At 43.0% G+C, this 14,569-nt stretch overlaps 1 protein-coding gene across 1 annotated transcript in view; it reads left to right on the forward strand.

Annotated features, from left to right (window-relative positions):
- Positions 1-13,937, forward strand: part of LOC115079361 (E3 ubiquitin-protein ligase TRIM56-like) — a 41,431-nt gene extending 27,494 nt beyond the window's left edge. The window contains exon 3 of the mRNA XM_029582868.1: positions 9,568-13,937. Coding sequence (XP_029438728.1) covers positions 9,575-11,740 — 2,166 coding nt within the window. The 5' untranslated portion in view covers positions 9,568-9,574 and the 3' untranslated portion in view covers positions 11,741-13,937. The remainder of the gene's footprint in view (positions 1-9,567) is intronic.
- Positions 13,938-14,569: the final 632 nt, after the last annotated feature.

Consider the following 14,569-nt stretch of genomic DNA (forward strand, 5'->3'; position numbering starts at 1 on the left):
TTGTCTGCACATTTCTATTTATACTATATGGTCTCTTTTTTTTCTGTGTTTGAGAGTCTGACTGTGTTCTGTATGTCTGACCGAGGTGAGGTACTCTGCTAGCGTGTAGTTTCTGAATAGGGATCTATAGAAACCTGGCTGGTTCTGTTTTCTTAATAGGAAGTGTATTGGTTTTTAGGGCCTGGTGTAATATTTACAGGGTTGCCTTGTTTTCCTGTCGATAAGCAGGCTGAATTAGCCATGCTGTCTGGGACGACCCTGGGCGGCTCGAGGCAGAAAACTCTCTCCACAGATACAGAGCTTTGCTCTGCATGCCTGAGTGGAAGTTCCTGACTTGCTTAGTTCTATTTTTTCCCACACAGCTCACGGACATGGATCTCTTTTACGCACCTTTATTTCTATTTCTTTCCTCTCCTATCCTCTGTGTACCCCCAAAAAAGCACTTTTAAGTGTTACTCATGGCGCCCAAGACCCCAGGGTTTACATATTGCTAGTGGGTCTAAGTTATCTCAGTCACTGACGGGCATACCTATGACCTGACATCGTGCCTCAACTGCCCCCGAGGGCTGAGCATCAATGGGCCGAGAAAATAGCCAGACTGAGAGACAACAGGTCATTGGGCTCATATGCCCAGACACATCGCTCCACTCAGTCTTCACTGGTGCCAAGACTGAAGAGGCCAGCCCCAGTGAAACGAGCAGTATCATTGGAACCGACCTTAACATGCCAGGGGAGGTGAGAAAATCCCCCAGTTAGCCCAAAGGTTAGGGGTTCGAGGGAGAGACCCCCAAAAAACCTGAAAGTGCCATCAACGTAGCTGCCAAAAGCTGTCGTTCAGGAATCTGCTGCTGCAAAAAAACCAAAGCACGATGCAGTTCAGTGCACAAAACAAAATGGCGCATGACACACAGCAATGCTCAGTGCACAACGCGCAAAAGCGTACAAAGCAGGATGCTCAACAGCACACAACGCTGTGCAGCTCACGGCGCTGGAAAAGGCACAACACCGGCGCAAAACATACAGATGCATGCATCGAAGGAAAAGGTGAAAGGTAAACATTCGCAGGGGCACCATTCATCAACACATTCGATGCACAAGAAATAAGGCACATAGCATTAAGTGAAAAACATCAGGAAGGAGCTTCACAGGCTCAATGGCGTTTGGATCTGAAGGTAGTTTTCACTCCAAAGGAACTCCTGGGATCCGACAATTCTAACTTCAACATTATGAGGGTCTCAGATAGTAGTTCTGCTTCTTCTCCCAGAAGTAGTGTGTTCCCAGGTCTTGGAGATGTTTCTAACCAAGCCTCAACTCCGGGAACCGCAGGTCAAGAAGTGAAAGTCTCATCAAGGGGACCAGTCTCCTCAATTCTTTTGGGGACATTACCATCTTCTAAAACAAGACAGTCAACCCAATCAGGAAGGAGTGAAGATCTTCACCTCTGCAAAAAAAGAAACACCCCCTCCCAACCCTAAATTGGATGGTGTGGCCTCACAGGCCATGTCCCAAATTTTGGACATTCTACAGACTTTCTTTGCCTCTCTGCCTGCTACCCACCACACTAAGCTATCCTCTAGTGCCTTGGAAGATAATTTGTTGTCACGTTCACTTCCCTCTTCCCCCCCCCCCCCCCCCTCAAAATGTAGGCATAGAAGATGAGTCACCAAGACCTGAGTACAGCAGTTTCAGAAGCTGATAAAGAACTTCAGGACTTCCTGCCAACTTCTCCGGGTATGTATACGGGAACTCTATCAGACCCCCCCCCCCCCCCCCCCCCCAAGAGAAGCCACCAAACATTCTGCAGCTCCAGAGGACTTATCATATTCAAAGTTCATTGAGAAGATGAGCTCCCTCTTAAAGGTAGAGATGAAAAAATTGCTGGATCCAAGATCGGAAGTGCATGGCATTTTCAAAATTTGACATCCTGTCAGAGCCGACAGCACTTCCATCTCATGCGGTCCTAGAGGGTCTATTGGACAAATAGTGGGAATCTGCTTTCTCAGGTCCTCCCATTTCACAGAAAGCAGATTTGAAATGTAGTATGCGAAAATCTTCACACTATGGATCGGTACAGCTACCTCATGCATTAGTCGTGGTCGAAATGGTCCATGAAGAGAGTGAAGAAAACACGCCTGCATTCAAATACACCACCAGGGAGAGACAGTAAATACCTAGATGACTTTCGGTAAGAAGGTCCTTCAAGCAGCAATGCTGAATTCTAAGATTAAGCAACATAAATGTTATATCACCCAATATTTTTATGAATGTTTTCAAGTCTTGAAACCTTAAAGAAGGTTTGAAGACAGACGACCAGTTACAGAACCAAGCCATAGCTGACATGGAGGAGGAGTTACACCATCTCCTTCATACAGTAAACGAAGCCTTTGATACATCGGCTAGAACATCAGCAGCTTCAATAGCAGCCCGCAGAGTTGCTTGGCTTTGAGCAAGTGCCATCCGCGATGATGTACATGAAAAGCTGACTGATCTCCCTTGCAAGGGAGATAATTTATTCGGGGACAGAGTATGAGAGACTGTATCCCAACTGAAGGAGCAAAGCATAGCAGTCTCCTCACTTATGATGTCGACGGAGCAATCTTCCTTGAGGAGATTCTACCCAATTTATAAAAAGCCTTTCTACCAGAGATGTCATTACAGAGTGTTAATCTCCTACAGAGTACCTCCCTACCAAACTCGGGCAACAACCTCAACAAACCCAAGCAAGGGGATGTGCAAGAGCTCAACGCCTACAAAAACAGCAGCAAGGCAGAAACCTCAACAGAATTTTTGAAGACTGCTCAGCCAAAGCCTTTGTTGGCAATAGGCGGCAGAATATTCTCCTTTTACTGGGTCTGGACCTCCATTACATTGGACAGTTGGGTTCACAGTGTGGTACAGAATGCTTACCAACCGAACTTCTGATTAACTCCACAACTGCCCAAAAGGGCAATGTTGTTCTTCACCAGGAGGTTCAATCGCTACTCAAGCAGCATGCGAACCAGGTATTACCTCTACAACAACACAGTTGAGGATTCTATTCCCAATACTTTCTCATCTCGAAGAGGGGGGGGGGGGAGGCCTTCGGCCCATCTTGGACCTATGGGCCCTCAACAAATTCATTCGGAAGGAGAAATTCAAGATGACATCTCTCAAAACCATTCTACAATTCCTACAACCCAACAACTGGATGTGTTCTTTAGATCTCAAGGATGCATACGCCCATATTCCCATGCATCCGCCTTCGTGGAGGTATTTTTGCAATACCAATACAAGGTGCTTCCGTTTGGCCTACCGTCAGCAGCCCGAATGTTCACGAAATGCCTAGCTGTCTCTGTGGCCCAGCTTCGCAGGAAGGAGATCAAGATATTTCCCTATCTGGACAATTGCTTTCTAGTCTCCTCAAACTCCAAAATGTTCCGCTCACACCTAAAGCAGACCATAGCCTGCTTAGAGAATCTAGAATGTATAATCAACTATGACAAATCAACCAAGTCCCAACCCAAGCCCTTCAGTTCATTGGAGCGGTGATTAAACACCAAGCTCTGCAAGGCTTTCTTTCCAGCAGAGAGAATCCAAACTTTTCGTGAGCTGGCTCTCACCTTGAAGAACCAGTCTCATTCCTCAGCTCATCAAATACTCACTATTCTGGGTCATGTGGCAGCAGCTATATATGTTGTCACACACCTGCCTTCATATGTGGCGCCTACAATGGGGACTCAAGATGCAGTGGTTTCAACACAGCCACCTGATGTTGCTGCAAGTCGTCATGACTCAGTCAGTGATCTCGGACATAAAATGATGGTTAACCCCCAAGTATTAGAAACAGGAGCACCATTTCGAACCCTGGCACATCAGATTGCTATAACAGATGCATCCACAAGGGGATGGGGAGCACACATGCTATCCCTAAAGATGCAAGGGATCTGATATCTACAGGAAAGAACCAGATCAACCTATTAGAGCTAAGAGCTATAAAAAATGCTGTCTACACCTTCTCTTGTCTCCTTGCAGGAAAGAGAGTAACGATTTACATGGACAACCAAGTAGCCATTTTTTCATAAACAAAGAAGGAGGCTCTGATTCCAGAATACATTTCAAGGAGACAGTGCTGATCCTGGAATGGGCAATATGCCACTCCATTCAATTGCAGGCAATATACCTTCTGGGTATCAAAAATGCGAAGGCTGACAGATTCAGCAGAATATTTCATCTCCACCAGTGGGCTTTCAACCAAGGGGTGGTGAACAGTGGACAGAAACCAAAACAAAACTGCCAAGTTTTTGCTCTCTCTCTCCCCAAGCACATACGAGATCGCCCAAGATGCGTTCCTAGTTCCCAGGATGGAGGATCTGTTCTATGCATACCTGCCGAAACCCCCGAATAGGGCAAGTGATCCAAAAGTGCATCATGGACGAATCAGATCTCATCCTCATTGCGCTGGCATGACCCAGACAATTGTGGTACGCCTATCTCATACAACTATCAATTCAATCACCAATTTCCTTGGAAAACAGGGAAGACCCATTGTCAAAGGAAGGAGGTACACTCCATCTGCTACACTCCTCTCTGTACCTGATGGCTTGGAGGTTGAAAGGGAGGTGTTGTCATCTCCTTCTCCCTTCTGACATTGAAGGTATCCTAATATCCCCTAGGAAACCATCTACAAGAGAGAATTATGTGGGCCAGTGACACAGCTACTCAAATTGGTGTGCAACGGTAGCAGTAGACCTGCTTGTAAGTGCCCCAGAACAGTTGCTTCAGTATCTACATACGTTATACTCCTCTGGTCTAGCAGTGTCCTCCGTTAGAGTACATTTCAGTGCCATAGCAGCATGTCGTCATTCCATGCATGGAAACTCGATCTCGACGCACCCATTGGTGTCTCATTTCATGAAGGTTGCTATAAGACTCCGTCCCCCGGTTTCCAAACCGGCGACTCCTTGGGATATCAACCTAGTGTTAGACTCTTGCATCCACCATCCGAGCCAATACATTCAGTCTCCATGAAATACCTGACATGGAAGGTGGTATTCTTAGTGGTCATCACTTCAGCAAGATGAGTGAGTGCACTTCAGGCATTAGTTTACTATTGGTCCCATTCGTCCTTTCTCCACAAGGTGGTCTCAGCCTTTCACCTGAATCAATCACCTTACCAACTTTCTTTCCAAAACCACATGCAATGGACAGGGAAAAGATCCTTCACACTCTACACTGCAAAAGAGATTTGGCTTATTACATACAAAGGACTCAATCTCCTAAATGTCAATCTCAATTCTTTCTTTTTCAGCCCAAATGCGCCAGACTTACAGGTCACCAAAAGAACATTAGCAAAGTGGTTATCCGAATGTATTCATTTCTACTACTCAATTCATTAGCAATGACTTCCTGATAGAGTAAAAGCACATCAGCTCAGAGCCACAGTGGCTTCTATAGCACACTTTTGTGCTATACAAATTCTGGACATATGTAAAGCAACTACTTGGACATCTCTTCATACCTTCACATCCCATTATTGCTTCCAGCAACAGACAAGATCAGTTGCAGCAATGCTTGAGGTGATACTGCACAATGCTACTGGTATGTAGAGCTGTCCACCAATGAGACAGTTTTTCGCACACAGGGCCTCTTGACCATTGCCAGAGACAAAATGCCACCTCCATTGAACATTTATCTCACTCATAGACGTCACATCCCCCAATTCAGCCATTAACTCCTGGTCTACCATAACAGAAACTGTGGCAAACAAACTATGTCCACTGGTGGCAAAAAAACTCAAACAATTTGCGTCCAAAAGACAGCCATGGTTTTCTAACGAACTTAGAAACCTCAAACTCAGTCTACGTCAGAAAGAAAGTAAATGGCGTAAAGCCCCTTCCCCCGCTACTCTTTCTGCATACAAACTCGCCCTCCACTTATACAAGAGCTCCACCTTAAGAACAAAAAGGGACTTCTACGCACATAAGATTCATGATCTTATCTTCGACTCCAAAGCCCTTTTCGCATACGTCTCCAATCTAACTCAAGCTTATGCACCTGACATTCCACTTAACCAAGCTCAAACAAAAGCAGATGAGCTAGCCCTCTTCTTCAGTAATAAAGTCACGAACCTCCTATTACAATTAAAGCCTAATACTGGCACACCAGCCAGCACTTACATACACCACAACAAGGACACATCCCTCCACTCTCTCGAACTCATCACATCCTCAGAGATCCAAACACTTCTAAAGAAAATGAAACCTTCATCACATCCCTTCGACCAAATCCCATCCAAATTACTACTTCTAATCCCGGACACCATCGCCAAAACCCTGGCGGACATCATTAACTGCTCATTTACCCAGGGTTTCTATCCAGACAATCTTAAACTAGCATCCATCAAACCCGCTCCTCAAGAAACCTAACTTGGACCCCAAAGATCCCAACAGCTACCATCCAATCTCCAATCTTCCTTTCATTGCCAAGGTGATGGAGAAACTAGTTAACACTCAACTATCGGACTACATAGAAGAACACAAAATTCTATTCCCTTCTCAATACGGATTCAGAAAAGCGTCAAGTACTGAATCTCTACTCATCTCCTTGACAACTACCTCACCTTGGGCCTCGACAAAGGACAGGCCTTCCTATTGATCCTACTGGACCTCTCGGCAGCATTCGACACTGTAAACCACGCCACACTACTAAACCAGCTGGTGAACATCGGCATTACAGGAACAGCACTAACCTGGTTCAAGACATTCCTAGAGAACAGAGGGTTCAAGGTTAGAATCCACAACAAAGAATCCCACAGATACCCTTCCTCACTAGGAGTTCCTCAGGGCACCTCACTCTCACCAACACTTTTCAACATCTACCTTCTCCCGCTTTGCCAGTTGCTAAACAAATTGAACCTAAAACACTTCCTATATGCCGACGATGTCCAGATCGTGATCCCCCTCAAAGAATCCATCACTAAAACTCTGGAATTCTGGGAAAACTGTTTTCAAGAAATTAACGGCCTCCTCTCCAGCTTAAACTTAATTCTAAACTCATCAAAAAGCGAATTCCTGCTCATCTCTCCAGAAAACTGCAATATCACTATGAACCCGCCAGCTAACTTGCAAATCTCAAAAGTAAGAGATCTAGGAGTCACTATAGACAACCGGCTAAACCTAAAATCATTTATTAACCAAACAACTAAAGACTGCTTCCACAAACTACATGTATTAAAAAGAATAAAACCCCTCTTTCATTTCCATGACTATAGAACAGTGCTGCAAGCAATAATCTTCGCTAAGATAGACTACTGTAACGCTATCTTATTAGGTCTCCCATCATCCCAAACTAAACTTCTCCAAATGATACAGATCACTGCAGCCAGAATCTTAACAAACAAGAGGAGAAGAGACCACATTACGCCCGTCCTCAAAGATCTTCATTGGTTGCCAATCCATTACAGAATAATCCATAAGTCCCTCACCACAATCTACAAATCCATCCATGGACTTGCTCCACTCTATCTACAAATAACTCTCAAAAAACACTCCTCCTCCAGACCCATTAGAGAAGCGTATAGAGAATATCTTCAGGTACCACACGCCAACACCACCCAACATATAACATTGAGAGATCGGGCCTTCTCCACAGCAGAACCCCCACTATGGAACTCCATCCCCCTAGAACTACGACAAGAACCTTGCCTTCCAACCTTCAGAAAAAGACTCAAAACATGGTTATTCAAGAAAGCATTTCCGGACCCTTACTGATTATCCTCCATCAAACTGATCCAGACATCACTAGTTACTGCAACGTTCTACCACTTATGTTAAACAGCTACCATCTTCTTCTTTTACTCCCAGTTCGAATCATCCCTGTTTTATTGTAACTTCTTTTTTCTTTGCACTTGTTATAGTTCGTACTGTATATTTTCTTTGCACTTGTTATAGTTTGTACTGTATATACTCAGGTTATAATTCTGTACGTTATAATTTATTGCTCACCCCTTGTTCTATGTAAACCGACATGATACGACCAACCATGAATGCCGGTATAGAAAAGCACAAATAAATAAATAAATAAATATAAACTGTGTGCTCAAGGGACCCTGAGCTGGGGACTCCCAGAGACAGCATGAGTAATTCAGCCTGCTTATCGACAGGAAAAAACAAATTTACTCACCGTAAACAGTGTTTTCCGTAGATAGCAGGATGAATTAGCCATTCAATCCTGCCCTCCTCCCTGGACAGCCTTTTATTTCTTCTATGTTTGCCTGTATTTTTCTCTGTTCGCTGTTCATACATACTATCTTATCAACTGAGCAAATCAGGTAATTGTGCGGGAATTTCCGCTTAGGTGCATAGAGGAAAGCTCTGTATCTGTGGAGAAAGTGTTCTGCCTTGAGCTGCCCAGGGGATGCCCCACAGTGCATGGCTAATTCATCCTGTTGTTTATGGAAAATACCGTTTATGTTAAGCAAACTTGCTTTTACTGTTTGAGTGATGGCATTTAGCTCTGCTCTCCTACGCAAGATTTCCTATGTTGTAATAGCAATTCAGTTTACTCCTGGCTTTTTGAAGATCATGCCCATACCCAACATATATTACAATAGGCTTAATGCTATATGGGTTCAAACTGTCTTTTTTTTGGTTGGTATCAAAATATCCATATTACAGTAAGTAATATGTTTACCTCACAAGACTGTGCCCTGTATCTTGAATGAGCTTTTTCATGTAAAATGTTGTTACAGATGCATAATTTCTAATTGCATGTGTGGAGAGGGGGAGGGAGCAAGACTGTAAGTTTCACCTAGGGCACCTAATTCTCTTGAACCAGCCATGGTGTGACCAGAACTCATCTCCCACATAGAATTTATATTATTTGGGGGGGGGGTCACTTATCCTTATTTGTTTTAAAATTTCCATGTTGATAGCTGGATTTTGCTAGCTGATTTGAATTTTTCCTGCAAATGAAGTAACTTGCCCACACTTGGCAAAACAGGAACGAAGTGTCCCAAATTTGCTCATCTGAAATCTGGTAGCCTCACTCTAACCTCACCCACACCTGTAAATAATTTTCAAACACGACGTTGTTATTAGGAACTAATGGCTGCATTAGAAATTACTGAGGAGGAGGGTGGGGAAGCCCAAGACAGCATTGGCCCCGTGTGCTTTAGATGGGCAAAGCAAGCTAATAAATGAGCGAGAATCTTGGGTGGGCTTACGTAAAAAATGTTACACTTTAGTGCATTAGAAAGGCAGTAGAAAAATATTGGTTCTGGGAAGAGACTCTGTTCACTCTGACACATGCTTTGTAATGCCTTTCAAGAGCTTGTTCAGCTTAGCTATTGTTCATCCACAATCCATGCAACAGAGTTAGAAAAAAGGCCTTTGCTAAAACTCATCCCAAAAACTCTGTACCGCACCTATTAAATTGGAGTAAATGGATATCGGTTTCTTGCAGTAACAGGCTTCTAAGTATCTTGCTTTTGTTTTTCATCAATATATCTTTTGCTGTACTTACCTAAATTTTTGTTTTCATATTTCAAATAGTTTTGGTTCAGTGTTTACATTTTAGATCTTGTTTCAGTGGCAGAATGGCTCACGGATTCACCCCATCGGCTAACCTGATCCAAGAAGACTACTTGAGCTGTAAGATCTGCTTTGAGTTGTACAGAACCCCAAAGCTCCTGCCCTGCCTTCACAGCTACTGCCAGCAGTGCCTGGAGTTACTCGTAAAAAACAGCTCCTTGCAGTGCCCTGAATGCAGGATGCAAGTGGATGTCAAAGGTGGCATTGCCAGCCTGAAAACCAACTTCTTTCTTAATAGCCTCCTTGAACTATTTGAGCCCAAGAAGGTAAAAGATCTTATATGTGCAATCTGCTCCTCTAGCAAGTCGGTCATCGCTCGATGCTTGGACTGCAATGATTTTTTGTGTCAATCCTGTACCCAAGGCCATTGTTGCTCCCGCCTTACCCTTAATCACAAGGTGGTGAACCTAAAAGAATTTCTAGAGGGGCAACATGATACAGAGATGAGACAGCGTCAGGAGGTGTATTGTCAGGACCACCAGAAGGAGCCCTTGAGGTTCTTCTGCAATACCTGCAGCTCAGCTATCTGCAGAGACTGTCGACTCTTGGTTCATTTCCAGCATGAAGTGGGATCCATGGCAGATGAAGTACAGAAGAAGAAGCCTGAAGTGAAGAAGCTGATTGAAGGGCTGGATAATAATATCAAGAAGATTTCAGATCAACAGCAAGCTATGAAGGAGTCAATTGAATTGTTAAATGTAGCAGGAGATAGTATCACAGAGAGCATCACTGACTATGTGAATAAAGTCACTGCTTATTTGCTGGAGCAAAAAGAGGATGCTCTTGCTAGATTGTCCACATTTCAGAATGAGCAAATGGAAAAGTACCTTTCTGTGAAGCAGGAACTCCAGAGCCAAATGGACAAGGCAGTCAGCACAAAAAAATTTTCAGAAGAGGTGCTGGATGTAGGAAAGGACTGTGAGATTATATACCTGGAGAACACCATGAGGGATCGGATTCAAGAACTGCAGACGTTTATCCCACAACAGCTGGAAAACAAGATCCCAGAACTGCACATAGCTTTAGATCAAACGGAAATCCTTTCCAAACCACAACTATTCAATTTGGTGTTCTCAGTAGAGAAGCCATCAGGAGATGTGAAGACACCTGGTATTGTTTTTTCTGGAGAAGATACACATGAAGGTAAACCACCAGAAAATGCAATGTCTCTAAACCCAACACCAAATATCCCTGTGGTGGTCACTCATCACCCCAGGCGCAATAATCCTTGGTACCTTCCTAGACCTGCGACAAATTTATTCTGTTTCAGTAGATTTAACATAGATGTTGTTGATGATGATCACAGTGATGATGATTTTGACTATGATGATGCTTATTATGATGATCTTTATGATGATTATGATTTTGACTATGATGATGAGTATTATGATGATCTTGATGATGATGATGATGATTTTGACTATGATGATTATTTATATAAACCAAAAATCACTGCAATTGCTGCTTTCCCTGGAGAAGGGGGGATTCTGGTTGCAGACAATAATAATAATGAAATAAAGCGCTTCTCTTTTAATGGTGTCCTGCGCAGGACCTTTTTCATCACAGATAACGCCTCCGTCTGTAGCATTGTCATATGTGGAAATACCTTAGCTTGTACTGCGAGCTGTTACCTCAATTTCCTGACCCTTGGTGGCAATTTCCAGCACAAAGTAAAACTGCGAGGCACTCGGGCTGACTTGAAATATCCTATCACCAATTTCAGATCAGAATACGTGGCAGTAAGTGAGGGAGCCCTTTGCTCAGTTTCCCTCTATACCACCAAAGGTGAGTGTATTGACAGAGTCCACCCTTATGGTTATAAGGGAGGTCGGTTCCTCTTCATTGCTATTAATAGCTTGGAAAATTTCATTGTGTGTGACTTCATGAAGAAGCAGATTGTCATCTTTAAGAGGTCTGGCCGTATTGTCCAAATTATGAATAGTTACAACTCCATGCTAACCAAGCCTTTCAGCCTATGTGTGGATGATTCTGACTGTATATTGGTGGTCGATATGGATGAAGTGATTCAGTTCTCAGCAGATGGGACAAAAGGAAAGGTGTTATTGCGTGCTAATAACAGGGTGACAAAGCCGCGTCTTATCACCATTGATAGCCATGGACGCCTTGTCCTGCTTTTCCAGAACTGTTGGATCAGGATTTATGACTTCTGACCCTGATGGTCTATACTGACTTTGGGCAGGTCATGTGACAGTTTTTAGGTCCAGTCATAAAAAGAGTTACAAGCAAACACTATCTGTAATAGTTTGCTTACACAGGAATTGTCAGGTTTAAAAATGTCACTAAAATATTAGAGTAACTCATAACTAGGGCTTCTGATAAACCCCAAGAGAACACCCCCAATGCCAAAAAATATTAAATAGGTGTTTGTTAGATAAACACTGGAAAAAAATCACCTCCCCTAGTACTCTTTCATCTCTCCTTTGCCTATCCTGGATCATCCACTTTGTTTTCTGCCTTTTCCATGCTAACAACTCCTCAGCTACAAAAATGTATGTATTTGATTCATAAAGAAAAGGTACCCAAAAATAATACCTGCACCGCGAAAACACGACTGAACACTGATTTTTTGTAACCCCCAAAAAAGCCCTAATTAGCTGGAAAATAAACACCTAACATTAGAAGCCTTACTATGACCTATTGTTATAGCCATCAACTGTTAATGGCAAACTGGGACAGAGGGGCCCATCTTCCTAGGTGGGGGTTATAACTATAAGACTATATTTAGAAAATACATAATAACAAAGTAAAATAATTGTAAGTAATAACTGTGCAAGTAAGATTACCCAGGTAAATCCAGAAATTGATATCAGAATTTGATACATTTGCGCAATGAATGCAAGTCTTATATACAATAAAAATATGAATCAGAGCATCCATTTGGTTACCGTAACTTGCTTTACAAGTCGTGTATCAAATTCATATAAATAAATAATAAAGAGATCACTTTCAGTCTATGATGAAAAATTCAGTATTGATGCAATGAAAATAAATATTCGTGAGATTTACCTGAAGATTTTCAGTGGCAGAGAAGCTAAATTTTCATTTTTGCCCAGGTTTATAAAAATGTTCCTGCCAGCTCAATAGTATAATTTGAATGGGGTGAGTTCCCAGGGAGCTTGTTATATTGGGACTCCAGATTTCTCTGTACAGGCCTGGGTATTGATCCTATCACTATGCATTTCTCACAGCCCCAAAACATTGCTGGTTTTCAGGATATCCACAATGAGTATTCTTATCTACTACAAGCTGTGTCTCATTGGCTAGATTGGATCAATCCTACTGTAGATGTTGATACCTTTTATCTAGGCTTATTTTTGCTATTAATTATATTAACATCTATTGCTTTTCATTATATTACTATAGAAGACAGCAAGTGCCAATAGCTAAATTATTAATTAGATCATCATTTTCCTTGAGAGTTATTGTAAACAATCCTCTTTTATCTGGTGCAATGGCCCATTAATGAGATGGGCTCTATCTTGAGCATTGCCCCGGAAGTTCTGTTATCTGAGCTGTGCTGGAAGAAGGTTAATTTTCTCTCTTTCTCCATTACCAGAAAAGCCAGTTCAGGGCTACAGGACCTATTTCTCTCAGAGAGCCATGAGGACCTGGCCGAGAATAACGTCTTTAATTTTGCGCCCCCCTGGTCTTAGCTACTTAATCATAATGCCACGGTCTGCCATAGTGATTGTCCTGGTCGTAACTAGAGATGGGCAAGAGAAGCACCCACCTAGGCTGCAAAGCCCTGTGTATGAAGGTGGGGAATGTCTGAAATGCACCTGTGGGCTGGCAGTGGATGGAAAGTCAGGAAGAGAAGACTAGGGAGGGAGAAAGAAGAGTGGGAGTAGTGGGAAGGGGAGGGTACAAATACACTTGCCTGCCCTGGGTGTTGAAATGCCTAGAGACCGGTCTGGCAGCTGGGATGATGGAATAGCAGAGTATCGTTTGAGAAGAGGGGAATGGGGAATGTTCAGTCACTGCTCCCTGGTTGTGCCTGAACTATTAAAATGCTAAACATGTCCTTCCATCCGTCTCTTCCTTATCGGCGGTATAGCTGCATCTTTTTTTGTCACTTAATTTTGTATATGCTCGCATTCCATGGTTTGTAATTCTTTGTGTACTTTCTACTTTTCAGAGTATATTTTTCCACTGGCTTTTTTGTTTTGTTGCTGTAGTCTTGTCCTAAGAGTGATATTGTGAGTTGGAGTTGTATGCTTTTCGTTCAATCCTGTTAAGGGAATATTGTTGGTGGAGAGGTATTTTGCTATTACGGTTCTGTGAACCTTTCCTTTCTGTACTTTGAAAGTCCATGTATTTACTCAAGCAATAAAATTTCAAATGAACAAATTTACATTGTAGTTTTTATTCCTAATAATAATAAATGTATGCATTTACCTAGTGCCTTTCATCCACACATGGATTCTAATATGGTTTTCACTTACTTCAAAATCCCACATGCAGCCGTCTCAAGAGTAGATGACCATACAGCATATTTCTGGCACTTGGACTACCTGAGAGTTTGCAATGGTTAAACTCTGGCACAGGGCTTCCCAAATCTGTCCTGCAGACCCCACAGCTAGTCAGCTTTTGGCACATCACACTGAATATGCATGAGATAAATTTGCTTATCATGGAAACTCAGTGCATGCATAATTCATTGTGACTATCCTGAAAACCTAACTGGCTGTGGGGCAGCCCTGCTCTGCACGCCAGGCCACGCATTCAGTAGCACGACCTCACGTCTTCTTATAGAGCAAGTGTAGCAGTGTCACAGCTCCCTACCCTAAAAACCTTGCACTCTATGAAAAGGACCTGGTATCAGTAAAATGCCCTGAAGCACAAGGGGGTAGAGTGATTTGATCGAGAGAGGGGCCCAGGTCCAGGACGGGGCTCTGTCATTTATTGAGGACCAAATGCTTACCAACAGGCCTCTATGGAAAAAGGCTTGAATATCCAGGAACCAGGCGTGCCACCTTCTG

Source organism: Rhinatrema bivittatum, chromosome 17 (assembly GCF_901001135.1).
Source record: "Rhinatrema bivittatum chromosome 17, aRhiBiv1.1, whole genome shotgun sequence".
Classification (NCBI taxonomy): Eukaryota; Metazoa; Chordata; class Amphibia; order Gymnophiona; family Rhinatrematidae; genus Rhinatrema; species Rhinatrema bivittatum.